The sequence below is a fragment of the Schistocerca nitens genome, chromosome 9 (assembly GCF_023898315.1).
Source record: "Schistocerca nitens isolate TAMUIC-IGC-003100 chromosome 9, iqSchNite1.1, whole genome shotgun sequence".
Taxonomy (NCBI): Eukaryota; Metazoa; Arthropoda; class Insecta; order Orthoptera; family Acrididae; genus Schistocerca; species Schistocerca nitens.
This window is the reverse complement of record NC_064622.1, coordinates 284,514,588-284,536,970: the sequence shown is the minus strand read 5'-3', so window position 1 is coordinate 284,536,970 and position 22,383 is coordinate 284,514,588. Positions and strand designations below refer to the sequence as shown.

The 22,383-nt window shown below is 40.2% G+C and overlaps 2 protein-coding genes across 6 annotated transcripts in view; both read right to left on the bottom strand.

The window, feature by feature from the left end:
* Window positions 1–12,470, bottom strand: part of LOC126203847 (hydroxyproline dehydrogenase-like) — a 176,674-nt gene extending 164,204 nt beyond the window's left edge. Inside the window, exon 1 of one of the 3 annotated variants that reach the window (XM_049938222.1) lies at window positions 12,400–12,470. The gene's annotated coding sequence lies outside the window, so the exon portion shown is untranslated. Of the gene's footprint in view, window positions 1–12,293; window positions 12,377–12,399 lie in introns of those variants that run through there. The other 2 variants (XM_049938221.1, XM_049938223.1) reach the window with 2 other exon arrangements.
* An 811-nt stretch (window positions 12,471–13,281) lies between these two features.
* LOC126203412 (alpha-tocopherol transfer protein-like) overlaps window positions 13,282–22,383 on the bottom strand; it is a 341,643-nt gene continuing 332,541 nt past the window's right edge. For all 3 annotated transcript variants that reach the window (XM_049937717.1, XM_049937719.1, XM_049937718.1), the window contains one exon: window positions 13,282–14,751. In XM_049937717.1, coding sequence (XP_049793674.1) covers window positions 14,594–14,751 — 158 coding nt within the window. In that variant the 3' untranslated portion in view covers window positions 13,282–14,593. The remainder of the gene's footprint in view (window positions 14,752–22,383) is intronic.

The following is a 22,383-nucleotide window of genomic DNA, read 5'->3' as shown; positions in this document are numbered from 1 at the left end:
GCAAAAGTTTCAGTCTATTCAAATTACTTGGATGATATTGTAGTGTCAGGATATAAACTGGAGGAACATATTAGTAACCTCTGTACACTTTTTCAAGTCTTTTCAGCAGCAGGTTTCAAGTGTTGCCTGGACAAATGTGCCTCTTTTTGGGACTGAAATTCAGTACTTAGGACATGTTCTTAAAAGCTAAGATATTCATCCCCTTCACTCACACTTGCTGGCCATCTAGGACCTCCCTGCCCCACAGAACATGATGGAATTACAGTCAATTCTGGGGAAGTTGACATATTATATCCACTTTATACCCGACACAATCCAGAACTTGGCTCTATTGTATCGTTTGCACTGGAAGAATGTGCCTTTTGTCTGGGGGCAAAGACTGTCAGGATGCATTCCAGAAACTTAAAAATGCCTTGTTGAGTGACAGGTGCCGTGTTTATATCAATCCTATTAAGCCTCTGGTTTTGGCAGTGGATGCTTCTCCATACAGAATCAGAACTGTGCTCTCACACCGATTTGGTTTACAGGACAGGTTGACTGAGTTTGCTTCCAAGATATTTACCTTGACTCAATGTAACTATTCCCAAACTGAGAAGGGAGTGCTTGCTATTATCTATGGCACGACAAAGTTTCGCATTCTGTTTTTTCAGACATTTTACCTAGTGATGGACTGTAAGCCACTTCAGTCTCTATTTCATCCATCCAAACCTGTTCAGCCATGGATGGCTCAGAAGCTGCATCTTTGGACGTTTTTATTGTCACAGTATCGGTATGAAAAATTTTACCAGTCCATGTTGAAGCATGCAAATTCTGATGCTCTTTCTCACCTTCCTGTTTGTCCTGATTCTGAATTTGATGCTACTACCACATCTTGTTGTCAGATCTATGTGCCAGACACTGAACTTCTACAGACGTTTCCACTGCACTATAGGAAAATTGTGCAGGCCACAGAAGCAGATCTTGAATTGAATCTTTGGTTACATGTATACTGCTTGCCCTCATTCAGTGAAAAACATTCAGAATTCTTTTGTGTACTGATATTTTGCTCATCAGCATAGACTTTCCATCCAGCATGGTGTGATTTTAAAGCAAAATGACTCTGGACATTTGCTAGAACCAAGAACATTGGGGAATTGTATGCACATAACAGTCAATGCATTGGCACTGTACTTGGCCGGATGCTCACATTGAACAGATGAGGTCACAGTGTCATGCTTGTGCTGAAAATCTATCTGCCTCACCGCAAACATTTTCATCGTGCAAAATTGTTAAGGCTTTCGTGGCCACTTGTTGACAAACTGCCTATTGGCTTCTGTCTCGGGTTCTTCGGCCGACGTTCATCTAATGATTTTTCTGACGTTTCGCCAGCACGAGTGGCTGGCATTGTCAAAGCTTCACCCTCCATTGCCGGTGGTGAACTGGAGGCGAGCTCGCGGCCGCAGACTATATGTACCTGGCGCACCAACGTCCGAGGGCTTCTCCGCGGTCATTTCCGGTACGGTTCTCCTCTTGCTACCTGCGACGGTCATTCGCTGCAGTACGGGAAGCCAGGATCCGTTGACCTTAAGGCTTTCCTCTTTCTTGTTGAAACTGTTCGCGTGTTTTTGTATTTCTACAGCTTCTCTGAACAAGTGCGTGTGATAGTGCTTCTCTACAGCTAGAACTTCTGTGTCGGCGAATTTTATTACGTGGTCGGTCCCATTCAGTGCATGCTCTGCCACTGCCGATTTCTCCACCTGCCCCAACCTGCAATGTCGCTTGTGCTCTTTGATCCTGGTGTTAATTGATCGTCCAGTCATTCCGACATAAACTTTTCCGCATGTGCATGGTATACGGTATATTCCCGACTTTGCAAGTGGGTCTCTTTTCTCCTTCGCCGATCTAAGACACTGTTTGATCTTCCTTGTCGGTTTGAAAATCGTCTTTACGCTATGTTTGCGCAATGTACGGCCAATTCTGTCCGCCACTCTGGGAATGTATGGCAGAAAGGCCGTACCCGACATTTCTTTTTCTGGTTCCTTACTTCGCCGAGTGTTGGGCTCCGTTACACTTCTAATGTAATATTGTGGAGTACCCATTGCTCCTCAAAACAGTTTCCAGGTGTTGCATTTCTCGTTTGAGGTGTTGCGGCTCACCCGAGCCAGAAAAGAGGCATGATTAGTACGCTCGTAACGAGAGCAGGACAAATATGTGAGCCGCAACACCTCAAACGAGAAATGCAACACCTGGAAACTGTTCTGAGGAGCAATCGGTACTCCACAAATTACATTAGAAGTGTAACAGAGCCCAACACTCGGCGAAGTAAGGAACCAGAAAAAGAAATGTCGGGTACGGCCTTTCTGCCATACATTCCCAGAGTGACGGACAGAATCGGCCGTACATTGCGCAAACATAGCGTAAAGATGATATTCAAACTGACAAGGAAGATCAAAGAGTGTCTTAGATCGGCAAAGGAGAAAAGAGACCCACTTGCAAGGTCGGGAATATACCATATACCATGCACATGCGGAAAAGTTTATGTCGGAATGACTGGACGATCAATTAACACCAGGATCAAAGAGCACAAGCGACATTGTAGGTTGGGCAGGTGGAGAAATCGGTCGTGGCAGAGCACGCACTGAATGGGACCGACCACGTAATAAAATTCACCGACACGGAAGTTCTAGCTGTAGAGAAGCACTATCACACGCGCTTGTTCAGAGAAGCTGTAGAAATACAAAAACACGCGAACAGTTTCAACAAGAAAGAGGAAAGCCTTAAGGTCAACGGATCCTGGCTTCCCATACTGCAGCGAATGACCGTCGCAGGTAGCAAGAGGAGAACCGTACCGGAAATGGCCGCGGAGAAGCCCTCGGACGTTGGCGCGCCAGGTACATATAGTCTGCGGCCGCGAGCTCGCCTCCAGTTCACCACCGGCAATGGAGGGTGAAGCTTTGACAATGCCAGCCACTCGTGCTGGTGAAACGTCAGAAAAATCATTAGATGAACGTCGGCCGAAGAACCCGAGACAGAAGCCAATAGGCAATTTGTCATTTTCATCTTGGCCAAAGTCTCAATCGCTCTGTCAACAAGTGCATATTAACTTTGCTGGTCCATTTGGAACACTCTTTGGCTTATCGTTGTGCACTCTTTTAGCAAATATCCATTTATAATGACCATGAACTAGACTACATCATGTAGTATCATTCAGGATTCACCATCTTTTTTTTCTTTTTGCTTGGAAGTTAGTCTGAAGTGTTGGTTGAAGACAATAGACCACAGTATATGGCTCATGACTGTGAACAGTTTTGTACAGCCAATGGTGTCTGGCACTCAGCTTACCACTGCTCCATTTCATCCTCAGTTGAACAGAAACATTGAATGATTTGTGCATGCGTTCAAGCAAGAGATGAACAAACTATGTGCCTCCTACACATGGGCACAAGCACTACTGCTCTTCCTCTCAATGGGCAGCTCCCAGCCCTATGATGGTACATCGCCAGCGCAGCTTCTACATGGCTGGTGCCACCGCATGCTGCTCCAATTGCTACACCCACCACAGCGCACAGCGTGCCCCACACTCTTCAGGTATCACTTTGCACCTAATGATCCTATCCGTTTCAGAGTTTTTCGTCATACCAGGTGCTTGGAGAGTGGAATGGTTCTTCAAAATTTGGGCGCTTGCATGTATTTAATTCAAGGTCCTGATTGGTTGCTGCACTGCCATCAGAACCAGATTTGTGCTTGTCAGTTGCAAGAATCTGTCCCCAGATTCACATCCTACTGGGGTCATGTGGCTGGTATGGCAGCCCACAGGTGCCTCCTCGGCACCACCTGCTGAACCAATGGAGCTGGACCCATTACCCTTGCTGCTGCAGCAGTTCAACTTGCTTCTGTTGTCATCGTCACCCTCTCTGTTTTTCATCAGACAGGCTCAGGAAGAGGGTGAGCACCCTTTCAGGGTTTTTTGTGATCAACACTCCCTTTGGCATGCAGGATGGATGTCAAAGCTTGGCTGGATGTTTGGTGTCAGTTCCAGTTGCAGCTCCCGGCTCCTCATGCCACCCAACTTCCGGCTGCCCATCCCTCCCATTGTCATAAGATGGCTCTGTATATGACAATGGTGTGGTATTTTGGGGGGGGGGGTATTGTGCAGTCATAAAGCATAGAGTGAACACCGACCAGTACAGTGCCTCAAAATGGCATTAAGAAGGTGCTGACCCACGTACCAATGGAAAAAGCAGGTAGCGCCACACCTCCAGGAAGACAGAGTCCCAACACAACTCTTTGCACTAGAGATTTTTATATCAGCTGTAACCCAACTTTTGTTTCCAAATGGCTTTAATCTATGCTGCTTAATTGGGAAGACTATGTTTAAGTAAACGTTGTGTGGAAGTTCCTGAACATTCTATTGACATCTCTTATGTTGAACATTTCATCCCATGTTTCTCTGCTTAGTAGGTAGCAGAAATTTAATGATCTTACATCAATAGCATTATCAGATGCTAAGTTTGTTTTGTTAGCTGAGTATATAAACATTGTGATAAACCAGCAAATTGAGTACAGTTTCAGAAAGAGCTGTTAATCAAATTTTCTTGGTTTTTAATACACACATAAAAAGAGTTTTGCATCACCTCCGTTCCGAGAGATCCGGAACCTGAACAGAAAATTGGAATCTGGGATCAACATAATGATCATTTCCACCCTTTTTGTTGCTCATGAAAACCACACATTGCATTTTGTACCACCATGCAGTGAGACCTTAAGAGGTGGTGGTCCAGATTGCTGTATACACCAATATCTCTAATACCAAGTAGTACGTCCTCTTGCATTGATTCACACCTGTATTTGTTGTAGCATACTATCCACAAGTTCATCAAGGCACTGTTGGTACAGATTGTCCCACTCCTCAATGGTGATTTGGAGTAGATCCCTCAGAGTGGTTGGTGCGTCATGTCATTAGATGGTTCAAATGGCTCAGAGCAGTAAGGGACTTAAAATCTGAGGTCATCAGTCCCCTAGAACTTAGAACTACAAAAAACCTAACTAACCTAAGGATGTCACCCACATCCATGCCTGAGGCAGGATTAGAACCTGCGACCATAACAGTCACGCAGTTCCGGACTGAAATGCCTAGAACCGCTCGGCCACAGCGCCTGGCGTCATGTTATCCATTAACAGGGCTTTTCAATCTATCCCAGCCATGTTCGAAAGGGTTCATGTCTGGAGAACATTCTGGCCACTTTAGTTGAGCAATGTTGTTATCCTGAAGGAAATCATTGACAAGATTTGCACCAGGGGGGCATGAATTGTCATCCACGAAGATGAAAGCCTTGCCAGTATGCTGCCAATATGGTAGCAGTATCTGTCAGAGGATGGTATTCATGTATCGTACACCCATTATGGCACCTTCCATGACCACCAGTGGCATATGTCGGCCCCACATAATGCCACCCCAAAACAGCAGGGAAACTCCACCTTGTTGCGCTCACTGGACTGTGTGTCTAAGGCGTTCAGCTGGACAGGGTTGCCTCCAAACACGTCTCTTGTCTGGTTGAGGGCATATGTGACACTCATTGGTGAAGAGAATGTGATGCCAATCCGGAGCAGTCCATTTGGCATGTTGTTGGGCCCATCCGTACCACACTGCCTGGTGACATGGTTGAAAAGATGGACCTCGCCATGGACGTTGGGAGTGAAGTGCACAGTTTGAGTCGTAACATGACGTCCTGTGGCTGCACAAAAAGCATTATTCAACATGGTGGTGTTGCTGTCAGGGTTCCTCTGAGCCATAATCTGTAGGTAGCGGTCATCCACTGCAGTAGTAGCTCTTGGGCAGCCGGAGCGAGGCGTGTCATTGACAGTTCCTGTCTCTCTGTATCTCGTCCATGTCCGAACAACATCACTTTGGTTCACTCCGAGATACCTGGACACTTTCCATGTTGAGAGCCCTTCCTGACACAAAGTAACAATATGGACATGATCAAAGTGCAATATTGCCCATCTAGTCATGGTTGAACTACAGACAACAGGAGCCGTGTACCTCCTTCCTGGTGGAATGACTGGAACTGATCGGCTGTTGGACCCCCTCTGTCTAATAGGTGCTGCTCATGCATCTTTGGACGGGTTTAGTGACATCTCTGAACAATCAAAGAGACTCTGTCGTGTGAAACCCAGCTTGCGCTATTCGTCCACGAGACTCAGAGGGCCACAGACATGGGTTCACAGGTAGATGCCATGTTTCTTGACTTCCGCAAGGCGTTCGATACAGTTCCCCACAGTCGTTTAATGAACAAAGTAAGAGCATATGGACTATCAGACCAATTGTGTGATTGGATTGAGGAGTTCCTAGATAACAGAACGCAGCATGTCATTCTCAATGGAGAGAAGTCTTCCGAAGTAAAAGTGATTTCAGGTGTGCCACAGGGGAGTGTCATGGGACCGTTGCTGTTCACAATATACATAAATGACCTGGTGGATGACATCGGAAGTTCACTGAGGCTTTTTGCAGATGATGTTGTGGTGTATCAAGAGGTTGTAACAATGGAAAATTGTACTGAAATGCAGGAGGATCTGCAGCAAATTGACGCATGGTGCAGGGAATGGCAATTGAATCTCAATGTAGACAAGTGTAATGTGCTGCGAATACATAGAAAGATAGATCCCTTATCATTTAGCTACAAAATAGCAGGTCAGCAACTGGAAGCAGTTAATTCCATAAATTATCTGTGAGTACGCATTAGGAGTGATTTAAAATGGAATGATCACATAAAGTTGATCGTTGGTAAAGCAGATGCCAGACTGAGATTCATTGGAAGAATCCTAAGGAAATGCAATCCGAAAACAAAGGAAGTAGGTTACAGTACACTTGTTCGCCCACTGCTTGAATACTGCTCAGCGGTGTGGGATCCGTACCAGATAGGGTTGATAGAAGAGATAGAGAAGATCCAACGGAGAGCAGCCCGCTTCGTTACAGGATCATTTAGTAATCACGAAAGCGTTACGGAGATGATAGGTAAACTCCAGTGGAAGACTCTGCAGGAGAGACGCTCAGTAGCTCGGTACGGTCTTTTGTTAAAGTTTTGAGAACATACCTTCACCGAAGAGTCCGACAGTATATTGCTCCCTCCTATGTATATCTCGCGAAGAGACCATGAGGATAAAATCAGAGAGATTAGAGCCCACACAGAAGCATACAGACAATCCTTCTTTCCACGAACAATACGAGACTGGAATGGAAGGGAGAACCGATAGAGGTACTTAGGGTACCCTCCGCCACACACCGTCAGGTGGCTTGCGGAGTATGGATGTAGATGTAGATGTAGATACAGTATCCACAGTCAACGTCCATCTTCAGGAGTTCTGGGAGCTGGGGTGATGCAAAACTTTTTTTGAGGTGTGTAAACGGTTTCTAGACCATTCTTTGTCACTAAACTTTGAGGAGACACACCATATATGGCTAAGAATTTGCAAGAGGTGTCCACCGAGCATAAGTTTAAAATCTGATGCCACCCAAACTGAAGAGATTAACGAGTTTAATCCTTTGGATTTCAGCTTGGCAGTAAGTTCAGGTGGGGGACTTATGTTCAGAAAGGTAACATCAAGGAACACACATTTTCAATGATAAAAAGTTTAGCTACTTAGAAAACATTTAGATGTGCCCAACTTCTTTTACCCCACTGGTTAGTTTCTTAATAGAACAGGTTGATATATACTACTAAAAATATCAACTAATGTATTACCTAGAATCCAACCTAAACTCTTCAGTGCAGTAGTGAAATCTGCACAAGTAAATTGGAAATATGTTTCAATTATTTTTTATTTTATCCACACCTTTAAGACTTTTTTGGTTAGAATTTGGGGAGGAAACTTAAGTGTATCTCATCTTTTGTAGATATGCTTTAAATATTTTTGTTTTTATGACAATATTAGAGAAGGAAAGTTGCTACTCACCATATAACAGAGATGCTGAGTCGCGATAGGCACAACAAAGAGATTCAGATAATTATAGCTTTCGGCTATTAAGGCCAGTGTGGTTTCAGTTGTCTGAGACTGCAGACATGAGTGCAAGTTGCATTTGCATGAGTGTGTGTGTGTGTGTGTGTGTGTGTGTGTGTGTGTGTGTGTGTGTCTATTGCTGACAAAGGCCTTACTGGCTGAAAGCTGTAATTGTGTGAATCTTTCTGTTGTGCCTATCGCGACTCTGCATCTCCGCTATATAGAGAGTAGCAACTTTCCTTCTCTAATATTATTACATTCCATCCTGGATTTTCCATTCCTTGTTTTTATGATAAGTTCTACATCCATATCCAGCCATCCAGATTTATATTTTCCATGCTATCCCTAAAGCACTCCAGGCAAAAGTCAGTATGATTCCTTTGAAAAGGCATGACTGAGTTTCTTATCCATCCTTGAAACATTCATGTTCTGTGTAACATGACCTTGATGGGACATTAAACCCTAATCTTCCTTGCTTCCTTCCTCATTATGGAATTGTGGAACTAAAAGTACAGTAACACCCTGTTATTACATCCCCACATTTTACATTTTCCTCTCGTTATGATCACTTTTTTTGCTCCTAACAGAAGTCCATTTTCTCAGTACAATGCTTTCCCATCATGAATGATTCTGTATTAGAACATTTCCAACATTTTAACTTTTCTTTGTTTTTAACACGGCCTTTGCCATTGGTTTTCACATGGATTTATGCAAAAAGTGCATTGTATTCCTGCTCAAAGTCAGCCTTGAAACAATGGAGAAAATGCAGACTATATGCAAAGTTATTGATCATGTAATATAGTGGTAGCATGGTAATGAATATTTCCATTTTCGGTGTGTCGGGTCATGGCCACTTGTATTGTATGTTTACAGTGCTTGGAAGGGTGGGAAAGTGTGCTGAGTCCCTGCCTTAATGATAATCATGATCAGATGATAGCAACTCTAGTGACAACCTTCCTTTTGCTCATTGTGTTCTTTGCAACAGCTATAATTTAATTTCACAGTCGTTTATATAAACAAACACCGCTTTCGAAGATGGCTGTATCTATCACGAGCTTTCATGAATCGTTGTTACTTCCATGTGAAATATGCCAATTGGTAAGTCCTGATGGTAGACACAAACATTTCTCCTTAAGATACTCTGTAACAGGATGACAATTTTGGCTATGTTTTTCAACCATGATGTCCCTAAACTGAGCATCCTCCATGTCAGCAGCAGGCTGCAGATTTTGTGGCTATTGTTCTCTGTTTATGAAGCCTCTCAACTTTAGTGTTTTAACAAATATTGTGTTACAAGTTTTATTTACTGTAATTTTATAACAATTATCAGCAATAAGCCTCACATCAGAACATGAATATCTTTTTAATGTTGTTTCGTGAAAGACATTTGCTTCCATGTTTTATTGACATCATTGGACATGAATGGAATGAAGAGGGGAACCTGAGTGTGTGTTTGTGTGTGTCAGCACTCATCCACTGCCTTTGTGATGATCATGAAGTAATTGGCTGAGTGCTAGTACACACAAAGATGTGTTTCCTTCTTCATTGCAATCATATCCTATGGTGTAAATAAAACATGGAAGCAAAAGTCTTCCATGAAACCACATTAAAAAGATATTCATGTTCTAATATGAGACTTACTATTGAAAATCATTATAAAATTACAGTAAATAAAACTTGCAACACAATTTTGATTAAAATGCTACAGTAGGCAGTCTTTATAAACAGAAATCACTAGGTACAAAATCTAGAGCTTGTTGTGTTTCCTATGTTCTCCTGTATTTTACGTTTTCTTGAATTTTACACTTTTTTGAGTCAGGCACCTGGAAAGTGTAAAAAGGTTGTTTTACTGTATATCTGTCTAGAGTGAGCATCACATATTTGCAGAGCACATTACATAATATAGACCAGTTGCACTTGACCAGGAACCTATTCAGCTAACAAGGTGAAAATATGAATCTGTCAATGGCTGCACAGTGACATCTTGCACATACACCAATCAGTGAGAACACTATGACGAACTGCATAATAGCTGGTATGTCCACCTTTGGCATGGATAACAGTGGCAATGTGTCATGATATGGAAGGTATGAGATCTTAGTAGGTCACTGGAGGGACTTGGCACCACATCTGCATACACAAGTCACCAAAATCCTGTAAATCCCAGGAAGGTGTGCAATCACCTCCCAGATGTGTTCAATCAGATTAAGATCTGTGAGTTGGAGGGCCAGCACATCAATTGGAACTCATCACTGTGTTCCTTGAACCACTTTATACACTCCTCGCCTTGTGACATGGCATATTATCTTGTTGAAAAATGCCGCCACTGTCAGGAAATAAGATCGTCTTAAAGGGTGCACATGGTCTGCAACTAGTGTATGATACTCCTTGGCTGTAATGGTGCCTTGCATGAGCTCCAATGGACCCATGAATGCCAACATTAATGTTCTCCAGAGCATAATGGAGCCACCACTAGCTTGTCTCCATCCCACAGTACAGGTGTCAAGGAGCTGTTCCCCTGCAAGGTGACAGAACCATGCTCTCCCATCCACATGGTGAAGTAGGTACCAGGATTCATCAAACCATGCAATGCTCTGCCACTGCATCAACATCCAGTGCCGATGGTCACATGCTCATTTCAGTCGTAGTTGTCGATGTTGTGGTGTTAACGTTGCCATATGCATGGGTCGTCAAGTGTGGAGGCCCATTGTTAGGAGTGTTTGGTGCACTGTGTGTTCAGACACACTTGAACTCTGCCCAGCGTTAAAGTCTGATGTTAGTTTCACCACAGTTTGTCGCTTGTCCTGTTTTACCAGTGTGCCCAGCCTGTGATGTCTGACATCTGTAAGGGGGAGTGGCTACCCAACCCCACAACATCTGGACATGATTTCACCTTGGTTTTGTCATGTGTTGAAGACACTCACCACAGCACTCCTTGAATACCTGACAAATCATGCAGTTTCTGAACTGCTAATGACGAGCGTCAGAGCCATCACAGTCTGCCCTTGGCGAAATTCAGATAGATAGCATGACTTCCCCATTCTACACACAGACAGCACACTCACTGATACAATATTCACTGTGCATGTGTCTGACTAGCAGACATTCCTCACTGGACACCGCTGTCATCTGATGGGCTTATATCAGTAGTAGGATAGTGGTCACAATGTTCTTGTTGATTGGTGTATTTCATTCCTGTATAAAGTCACATAAAATAATTTGATAGAAACAAGCTCAGAATTCAGTGTATTGTTGCTCGTCATGGCTGAAAGTGGGATACCAAAATGAACAGTGTGCTATGGAAAATGTGATGTTCATCAGACAGACACAGTAAACATCTGTTAAGCCTTTCAAATTCGAATGCACAATTTCTAATGAAATTATGAAAATCATCCATCACCTAAATCATTAAAATGTTTGGATACAGTGGCATACTGAATAAGGTATTAAAATCACTTGCGGTATTCACGAATGACAAATCACTGCTCTGTAGTATGAGTGAGGGGGCAGCAGCTATTTTGAAAGTTGTCTTGACTCGTTCCATATCTCTGAAAGTTCTCCTTCTTGAAAGGATCAACAGAACACAGTAAATGAATGAATGAACAATGTATATTGCTATCTGTTTAATCAAACAACAAATTAAAAACAGGAAGTGTTTGTATTTCATTGAGTCAGTATTAGCTGAAAAGCTATTTACATTTTCATGGGACTATTTGAGCAGTTGTATTGGTAATTATTTTCAACTATGTTCAACTGCATATGTTTGTATGATGACTAAAATATATGCAAATACATCACAACAATGCATTTTATGAGTAATTATTCATGTGGATTAGTCTTTGAATAACAAAATGTTATGGAAACTAGATAACCATTTTCCATATGTCAACAAGAGAGTGAAATATAGGGCAATTACCATATGTAAGTATAATTCTGGACTTCCCATTGTTTGATTTAATAAAAGTAATAATTTGTCTGATATTGCTATTAAGTACTCTTCAACAGCTAGTTAGAATTAATGTTTTGTTCTGATCAATTTACAGTGTTATTTTCCAGTCGGGTCCTTCCCCATTATAGCATGTGGTTGCTGTTATCTGTTAGTGATTATTACATATATCTCTATATACCTATAACTAATCAGGAATTCTATTTGAAATTAAAGTAAAATATGAATATAAAACATTGTATGCATATGAGTTATCAGTTCTGAGTGCTTCAATTTATCTTCCACTGTGTGACTACAAGAAGCAGTCAGCAGTTGTCACTTGATGAGTCTTCCTCCAATATATTAGATGAATTTATGTTTGTGTTATTACCTCAGTCATAGGGACTAATGATGCTTGTCATTTAAATTTCAAAAGTCTTGTTAAAATGGTGTTGGATGAAAAAGATATATCTGTATAAGTACGGACCACTACTCACCGAAATGAAGTGGTGTTGAGTAGCAGACAGCTTGGTGTGCATGTTTGTTTGTTATCTCCCCAAAGAAGGCCTTGTGTGCAAGAGAGCATATGTGTGTTTGTTAGTTCTCTTAAAAAGGACCTTGTGTGGAAGCTTACATACTAATCTCTCTCTGTCTCTTGTCTTCGTGTGTGTGTGTGTGTGTGTGTGTGTGTGTGTGTGTGTGTGTGTTGTTACTTCTTTGAAAGAGGACTTTGCACAAAAGCTTAGCAGTTCATTGTCCTTTGGTATATATCTGTCTACTGCTCAGGCCTGCTAAACACTCATTCTTTTAGTATGAACACTTTTAGCATCTTTCATCAGTTGTCAGCACCTTGTGAAGATGTTTCTGTCTTGTGCAGCATACTGTTTTGAAATCTGGGGTGGCATACAGACTGAATGTGCATTAACTTTAGTTTTTCATGAGACAGTTTCTTTAGTTTATGACAACAAACAATGTTAGAAGTCACAAATATTTTAGGGCATGTAGTGCTGAAATGTTTATGTAAAAAAAATGTAGTTCTTTGAAGAAGCACTTCACTAGAGCTACAAGTTGAACCATCCAATTCAGTCACATACAGACCTTAATACAGCATAGCATCGCTTAATAATATCAACAACAAATACATAAATACCGACTGAAACTGGCTTACTCAAAAATTCACTTGGTGATTCAGGTCTCTGGCCTGAACATTTCTCATTATTTATTTGTTTCAAAGTTGCAACCATGTACATAAAATCCAGAAAAAGAAAACAAGTTTATTGCTGCACTGATTATATATTTCACAACAGCAAATCACTGATGGACAATGCAATAAACACTTTTTTTTATTGTGGATACATGGGACTACTCACCTAAAAATATAGAAATCTTGAATATACTTTTACAAAATGCATAACTAAAATAATATGATCTGTTTTACATTAATAACTAACATAATAAAATTACATGTAAATGTTCAGATGATTAACGATCAGTAAACTGTAAAGCCATACCAAATACATAGCATCATTCAGCAGCTAGAAAATAACCTTCATTTTCACACTCTGTTTTTACGTTCTCTGATGAGCATTGGAAAAAGTGTAAGATTTATAGCAGACTATAGTACAAATAGAGCACTTGTTATTTCAATTAGAAACATGTCTCCTTGTTTTGCAGATTTGCTTCTTTTGATCTACAGCAAGAAAAAGTCAAGTTGAGAAATGAATTGAAAATAAAGAAAATGAAAAATTATTGATAAAAATACCCAGCAAACAGAGAAATAGTACCTACTTCTGCATCTGAATATCGAAAATACACAGAATTTCAAACTGTAGCTCAGTAAATAGTTGATCTGTGACAAAATTTTAACTTTACAAATAACCAGTCTTTAAGAATAATCAGGTATGGCTGTTCATAAAGATCATTAATCATTATATTATAAAACAAACTAAAATTACTGCAAAAGTATTGCACATTCCCATTGCTTTGGTTCAGAGTACAGATTATGATAACATGATAACACCATTGACATATAACACTAAAATGATATTTTGTGTTTATAAGTTCTGAGTCTTGCTTTCCTTAATGCTGCTCGAGGTATGTGCCGACATTATGACTAGGAAAAGTCCATTTTGATGTATAAGAAGCTATGTTCTGTAGATGAATAAGATGATTTATTGCTATACAGATTAAATACAATATTGAGTAACATATTTGGTATGTTATTTGTTTTTATAAAATTATTTGTCACTAGAAACTTGCAGGTTCACAACTGAGACAGTGTACATCATTATAATCAACATAATAACAATATGTTACAATAATAACATTGCTGACAGTTGCCAATTATACATGTCAGCAAACACAAACCTAAATTCTTCAGCACACTACCATGTTACTATGGCCTTTGAACTTATATAAAAGTAAATAGTAAGTGAGTAGGCCTATATAATATATACAAACGAAATCAAGTATATTGTAGTGGAATTGTGACACCTGAGGAGTGGCTATTCACTTTAAACATTGTCATTTTACACAGTTAGGTATTTCACAAAGTCAGTAGTATATGTAACAGAAGATATGGAAAGTGGCATATAACATTCAGTGGGTGGGAGTGTCAGGAAAACTGGAAGTACTGTTTAGTTCTGAAAATGTGACACAAAATTTGTAATACGCAAGGACAAGAAGAATTTTTCAATCGAGAGAAAGCTGTTGAAGAGAATTAGTGTCACTGCCCCAGAAGATCTGCCACCAGCTTTGTTTTGGAGGACGCTTACTTTCATCCACGCGGAGAACTTCTTCTTCCATTAAAAATGATCTGTAACTTGTCCGCAGTAAGGTGCGATATTTATCTGTAATTTCAAGTAAGCAAATTGAGAAGAGGTAAATTTTATTTAGTTCAAAGTTAGTATGTAACTAAGACTGGAGACAAGAAATGTAGTTAGAGGAAAAAAATCAATAAAAACTAAAAATGATGAAAAACACACACACACACACACACACACACACACACACACACACACACAGAGAGAGAGAGAGAGAGAGAGAGAGAGAGAGAGAGAAGAGGAATTAAAGACACAAATGAAGGTAAGGACTCTCTCTATATGGGAAGGAGTTTGTGTGATTTTTGAGAAGTATAATAAATTCACATCATATCAGAAACATTTTTTCTTCATTAATGGAAATCAGAATATTCCATTAGTAATTATCACATTATTCATTTTAGTCATGAAGAATAATGACAAAGAATAAAAATAAATTAATTTGCTATGTGCAGTAGAACTGTTCTGTTTTTCCTTGTTAATTATTTGTAGAGATTTTGTGAACCACTAATATACTTTAATTTGAACATGAAAGTTTACACATTACAGCAACACAAATAAGCATATTGCAACCCAGATGTGTCATATGCACAAGAATACTATAAACACGTGCAAAGATCTAATAAAATACAGTTCAGTGTTTAAAACCTTTCAATGGCCAGTGTTTAACTAAACTTGCTGCTTCATTTAAAAGGATGAGCTCTGTATAATTAGCTCACAAAATCAATTATTAATGAACAATTGTAAGAATCTGTACCACAGGGACCTTTGTTCAACAGTGTATAACAATTCCTATCCTGACTGTCAATTGCAAATCTCATGTATTAAAAGAGAGCCTTTAGGATTGATGTATTGTACTTATTTGAAGTTTCATTATTCATGTTTTATGTAATGTTTTGGGAATTGATTTTTGTCTTTGATTTTAAAGAAATTAATTATCCTGTAGATTCCCTTTGCTTCTTTCTAACATAATTGGCAAATATTCTAGATTTTGTGGTATTTGCTCATGAAAACTCCATTTCAAAACTATGTTCAACAACACCCGTTTGTGTCCAGAGTCGTGTTTTCGTGGGAAATATTAACTTGAGCAGGAAGAAAAAATGTATACAAGATTTAATTTACTCATTTGTCAGTTCTGGAAAGATTGAGATTTCATGCTACAAAATTATGTTTTTGGTGTTACAGACCAAAGAGTTGATCAACAAAAATAATCAATTTTTGAAAATATAATGTAGTTGGATAGATTGTCATTAATCACTCAGTTTTATCATGGCATTGAATGAATTAAGCAGCTACTTTGACAAGGCTATGACTTCCTAAAATCATGCTCTGAAATGAGGTCCATTCTGTCCAATATTTTTCTCACCACACTTATAATTGCTTTTCATCACCCTCCTAATCTCCACAATATCCTTGTCAGAGCCTATGCTCCTTCTGCACCCATCTCCCTACCCTATGGCTCCTACACCTGCTATCATCCCTACTTTAAGACTTTCCCTATGCATCCTCCTACCATCATCTATACCAGCCCTGTAACTGGCAAAACATATACTATCGAAGGGAGAGCAGTAGTCCTGATAAAGAAATATAAATACATCATTTATTATATTATAACAAAGACTTGTTGATTGGACTTTGAGAATGGGAGTGATTAGACAGTACACAAGAAACAATTATTAATAAATGGTAATAAATGTTTTCTGCTAAGACTTCCCCTGAAACTTTTGATTACTGTCACTACAGTTGTAAAAGAGTGCAAATGTTCATGCTATACGTTAGAGTTACTATGAGTGTACCTATTCTTGAACTTAGCAGCTGTCTGGACTTGAGTATCTAACCTGAGTACCAGTTTGCCATTTGCCCAAGAATCTTCCCTACACTAGCAAGATTGTTTTTGATATAACCATTTGAGCAACTTAGCGGCTTCCCTAGTTTCAGGAGAGGTGTTAATACCACATCCTTCCAAGAATTATGCAAGTCTCTTGTCTTTAAAATGTGGCTGAATAGTGTAGAGAGGAGTTCCTATAAGGTACTTAATACTATGTAATGGGTTTTGTCATGATTAGTTGTTGCATCAGATGCCATGTAAAATGCCAGACCATCTTTAAAATGGAAAACGGGCATTTGCAAATATTATTGTTACTGGAATCCAAGTCCCAATTGCTTCTCTCCATTCTGTGTCATGGTGGGAGTCTTGATGCTGGCTTGTTGTGATTGTTACTCCCTAGAAATATTTCACTACTTTCTGTACTATGACTCTTTGGTTGGTCTGGAGATTACCACTTTTATTACAAAATAAAAGCATAATCTTCTGTATTGTGTGTGCAATATACTGTAAAACATGCACAATATTGTGCTTTTCATTTATTTTTTGAAAATCTACTGTGATGGCTTTCTCTCTGTCTCTTTTAGATCTACTTTTCATATCCAGATAGGGGAATGGTCATTAAATAGGGAATCATTGAATCCTTCAGTTTGGCTGAGGGCAAGACATCTTGTTGAAAGTTCAGTAACAGATAGTGGCTTGGTTACAGTAGTCAAATACATGCTCATATTGTATTCAGGACACATAAAATTTCTGATTTAATAATTGAGTCCAATGGAACATTATAAGCAATGAAGAAGAGAGGTGTGCAATGAGATTAGTTAGAACGTCCAGGTTTAAATCTTCATTGCAGATAGTTACTTTATATGACTTATGCACGATTACAATACCAGTTTGTAAGATGACGAAGAGGGGAAGAGGTAAGGTATGGGTTTTCATTGTCAATGAGTATGACACACAACCTTTAGCCCTCTCTGTACAAATGCTGGAGGCTGAAACCCTTGAACACAGAGGTATGCAACAGATCTAGATATGTCTCTCGAAGACAAAAGCATGTTCATCTTCCCTGGTCTAAGGGTCTTAGTTCTTCTGCATGAATTTAGGAACCATTTACATCCCACTGGATTATATGAGCAATTTTATTAATGAGGTTTGACATATGACCCATTACCTGTCTGTAGAGACTGTAAGTGTGTGGCAGTTGTGGATTTAGAGAGGAGAGTGTTTGATTTCAGCAGACTTCATAGTCAATTGCTTTCACAGAAGATTTGAATTTGGACTGTTCTGTTGGCACCAAAGAAACTTGGTCAGATACTTTTGGACTGACTTTGTTTGGTTTTTGATCATTCAGTCATTATTTTCACTTCACATGAAGTATTAATGACATTGATCATTTTGGTACACTTTGGGCCATACTTTTTGCCACTTTTTGTTTCACTGCTACCAGCAGCTTTTTGGTAGTTTCACTGCTAGATAGAAGTGAACTTATTATTTAGATGTGTCTGTGTGCTTTTACAGTTTAATCATAAATTTCTAGTGCATTTGTGTAGAGTAGTTTTCCGTTGTCTTTAGTATGGATAGGAACTGTGAATCCTATGTTTGGATGCAAGCTGAGTTGGTGACATTCACTCACATCTGCAGGGGGGTGCTGGCTTCAGTCTCATTGCTTGAAGCTGTTACCAATAGGCAACACTGTGGGGATCCAAGGAATGTCCAGAACCCCACGTGTCCCCCAACAGACTTACTACTGTGGTTGGTCCAGTTACTACCCACATTGAGGTGTGGCTGATAAAGATTCTTAGCCTGCTGCAGTTGCCTGCAATGTTTGGGCACTCACAGAGGGTATGATTATTAGTAGTTGGGAGCTCCAATGCTAGGCATGTGATGGATCCTCTTAGGCTTCTGGCTGCCACGGAGGGTGCAGTGTATACTCTTTGCACATTCTGGGGGAACAAGTTCTTCCACATGTCACAACAGGCATAGTGTGCCTCCAACTGCAACTGGCGGCTCATCTCAGTACTAGTGATGTGCATCTGTTTGGATCTGAAGTATTCTCTCTGGTGTCTGCCAGCTATTTGAAGTGGTAAAGACAGTCACTCTTGCTTGTGAGGTGAAGGAAGAGCGCACCATCACTAGCATTGTATACAGGACCATCAGAACCTCAGAGGGTTCTGAAACTGTGTAGGCTGCAGACTCCTTAACTTGAATCATAGAGTGGAGAGATATCAGGATGTGTATAATATGTCATGGGTCAATTACACGCAGGAGGTGCTTACGAGGGTAGTGGGGACTGTGTGAAATAGACTGGATGATTTCTACGTTTGATGGCTGTGAAAGTTTGAAAACATGGGTTCAGTCTCAAGGGGTGCATGTCACACATGAGATGAGAGTAGATCTAAGAAACATTAGTATTATAGTTGTAAATTGTCAGAGCTATAATGGAAAAGAACCAAAGTGCCAAGTATTCATAAGAAGCACTGAAGTAAAAATTGTTGTAGTTACTGAAAGCTGGCTAAAGCTGGATTTTAGTTCAGCTAGGACATAATGATGTTCAGGAAGGATAGCATCTTTGTTGCTGTTAGAAGTAGTTTATTTTGTAGTGGAACTGTAGTAGATAATTGTCTGGGTCCAGAAAATTTTTATCTGTCTTGAACTCAGCATGTGATGTATTTATGATAATAAATATGCAATTAGTACCAAAATAATGAATAAAAGGAGAATTAATTTTAAAAATAAAATGATTACATAATTAAAGAAAATAAAAGATTAAATAATGAACAATCTACTAATACTGCTACTTAATTTTGTTCATTATAATAAATGTTTTTGAAAAGCCTGGTGTAACTGGTACAGTTAAAACTACTACTAAACAACCACCAATTTTTATTATAAAATAAAACATAAAGTGGAACTTTGTATGCTGGACCGAGACTCAAACTAGGGCTGTTTGTCTTTCATGGGCAAATGCTCTACCGATTGAGCTACTCAAGCACGGCTTACAACCCCTTGTCACAGCTTTACTTCCACCAGTACCTCATCTCCTACCTTTCAAACTTCACAGAAGCTCCCTGTTAGAGAGTGAAAATTTCATTCTGGAAACATCCCCCAGGCTGTGGCTAAGCCATGTCTCTGCAATATCCTTCCTTTGAGGAGTGCTAGTCATGCAAGGTTTCCAGGAGAGCTGCTGTGAAGTTTGTAAGGTAGGAGACGAGGTAATGGTAGCAGTAAAGCTGGGAGGAGGGCTCATGAGTCATGCTTGGGTAGTTCAATTGATGGAGCTTGCCTGTGAAAGGCAAAGGTCCCGAGTTTGAGGCTTGTTCCAGACACGGGTTCCCAGGTAGATGCCGTGTTTCTTGACTTCTGCAAGGCGTTCGATACAGTTCCCCACAGTCGTTTAATGAACAAAGTAAGAGCATATGGACTATCAGACCAATTGAGTTCCTAGATAACAGAACGCAGCATGTCATTCTCAATGGAGAGAAGTCTTCCGAAGTAAGAGTAATTTCAGGTGTGCCGCAGGGGAGTGTCGTAGGACCGTTGCTATTCACATTATACGTAAATGAACTTGTGGATGACATCGGAAGTTCACTGAGGCTTTTTGCGGATGATGCTGTGGTATATCAAGAGGTTGTAACAATGGATAATTGTACTGAAATGCAGGAGGATCTGCAGCAAATTGCTGCATGGTGCAGGGAATGGCAATTGAATCTCAATGTAGACGAGTGTAAAGTGCTGCGAATACATAGAAAGAAACATCCCTTATCATTTAGCTACAATATAGCAGGTCAGCAACTGGAAGCAGTTAATTCCATAAATTATCTGGGAGTATGCATTAGGAGTGATTTAAAATGGAATGATCATATAAAGTTGATCATCGGTAAAGCAGATGCCAGACTGAGATTCATTGGAAGAATCCTAAGGAAATGCAATCCGAAAACAAAGGAAGTAGGTTACAGTACACTTGTTCGCCCACTGCTTGAATACTGCTCAGCAGTGTGGGATCCGTACCAGATAGGGTTGATAGAAGAGATAGAGAAGATCCAATGGAGAGCAGCGCGCTTTGTTACAGGATGATTTAATAATCGCGAAAGCGTTACGGAGATGATAGATAAACTCCAATGGAAGACTCTGCAAGAGAGACGCTCAGTAGCTCGGTACGGGCTTTTGTTGAAGTTTTGAGAACATACCTTCACCGAGGAGTCAACCAGTATATTGCTCCCTCCTACGTATATCTTGCGAAGAGACCATGAGGATAAAATCAGAGAGATTAGAGCCCACACAGAGGCATACCGACAATCCTTCTTTCCACTAACAATACGAGACTGGAATAGAAGTGAATACCGATAGAGGTACTCAAGGTACCCTCCGCCACACACCGTAAGGTGGCTCGCGGAGTATAGATGTAGATGTAATGTAGATGTAGATGTAATCTGCCAGGAAGCTTTATATCAGTACACACTCCACTGCAGAGTGAAAATTTTATTCTGGAAACAACCCATAGGATGTGGCTAAGCCATGTCTCTGGAATATCCTTTCTTCCAGGGGTGTTAGTGTTGCAAGGTATGCAGTGGAGCTTCTGTGAAGTTCGGAAAGTAGGAGACGGGGTGCTGGTGGAAATACAGCTGAGAGAAGGAAACATGAGTCGTGCTTCAGTAACTCAATTGGTAGAGCACTTGCCTGTGAAGATAAAGGTCCTGAGTTCAAGTCTTGCTCCTGCACACAGTTTTAATCTGACAGGAAGTTTTATATCAGTGCAAATTTTGCTGCGGAGTGAAAATTTCATTCTGAAAATATAAAGTCTTTTTCTAATCTATTTTTGCACACTTGTGGTGAACCCTGCTGCTTGCATTTGTTTCTAGGAATGGAAATTTAATTCAAGAGACAGTCAGCCAATCCCAAATGGAAAAATGTTCATTTTACCATGTACGTTGTTGGTGAGATCTTCTCTTTCTTCAGGTTCTGTGTGTAGCATTCCAGGACCACCCACCTACAGTACCTACTGAGACCATGGTCATTAGGTATGTTGCTCTAAGGTCTTCTGCTGAGAGCCTCACTAAAGCCAGTGAGAATCATTATGTCCCAAAAGTCCTCACACAATGTCCTCTTTGTGTAGGCCTCCTTCTATTTCTCAGCCAAATCTATAGCTGTTTTACTCTCTGTCTGATCTTCCCAGTCTCTAATTCATGTTGTTATGACCAGCGTCTCTGATGTGTCTGCACAGGTTTCTGACATGACTGCACAAGCTCTTCCTCCCTTGTGTATATTTCTAAGTCTTTCAAGGAAACTTGTTAGATTTGTTAGCCTTTCTCCTCTCAGTATTATAGAAATTATTGGATTATGGAAGAAATCTCCATTGTCATCTGACACTACTAACTGTTTATTAAACTGCCATACCCCATGGGCAACCACACTCACATGCATTGATTAGTCTTAATTTTATTCTTTTCAGATAGCCTGGGTATGTTCAGTATCCAATAGAGTGATGACTCATCCTCCTGGAGGGCTACATGTATTTTAAACTGAGCTGCTGATACAGACTTGAAAGGGAAACAAACACACTTTGCTGTTAGTGCTGTTTCCTAGGAAAGCTTGCGTGCTTGCAGGAGTCGTACATTATTTTCTTCTTTTGTTGAAACAGGTTACATGAATACAGGAAAAATCATGATTTTGTGCTGTCTGAATATTGGAACCACTCATATAGACTTGTGGAAATGTTTATGGGCTGCCAAGTGCACAAGAATAGTGTGTCCATACAAATGATGCTTTAAACTCCATAGGTGTTTGGGATGTATGACTACATTTTGAAATGGAGGTAGCCTGCTTAAATGTTCATTATA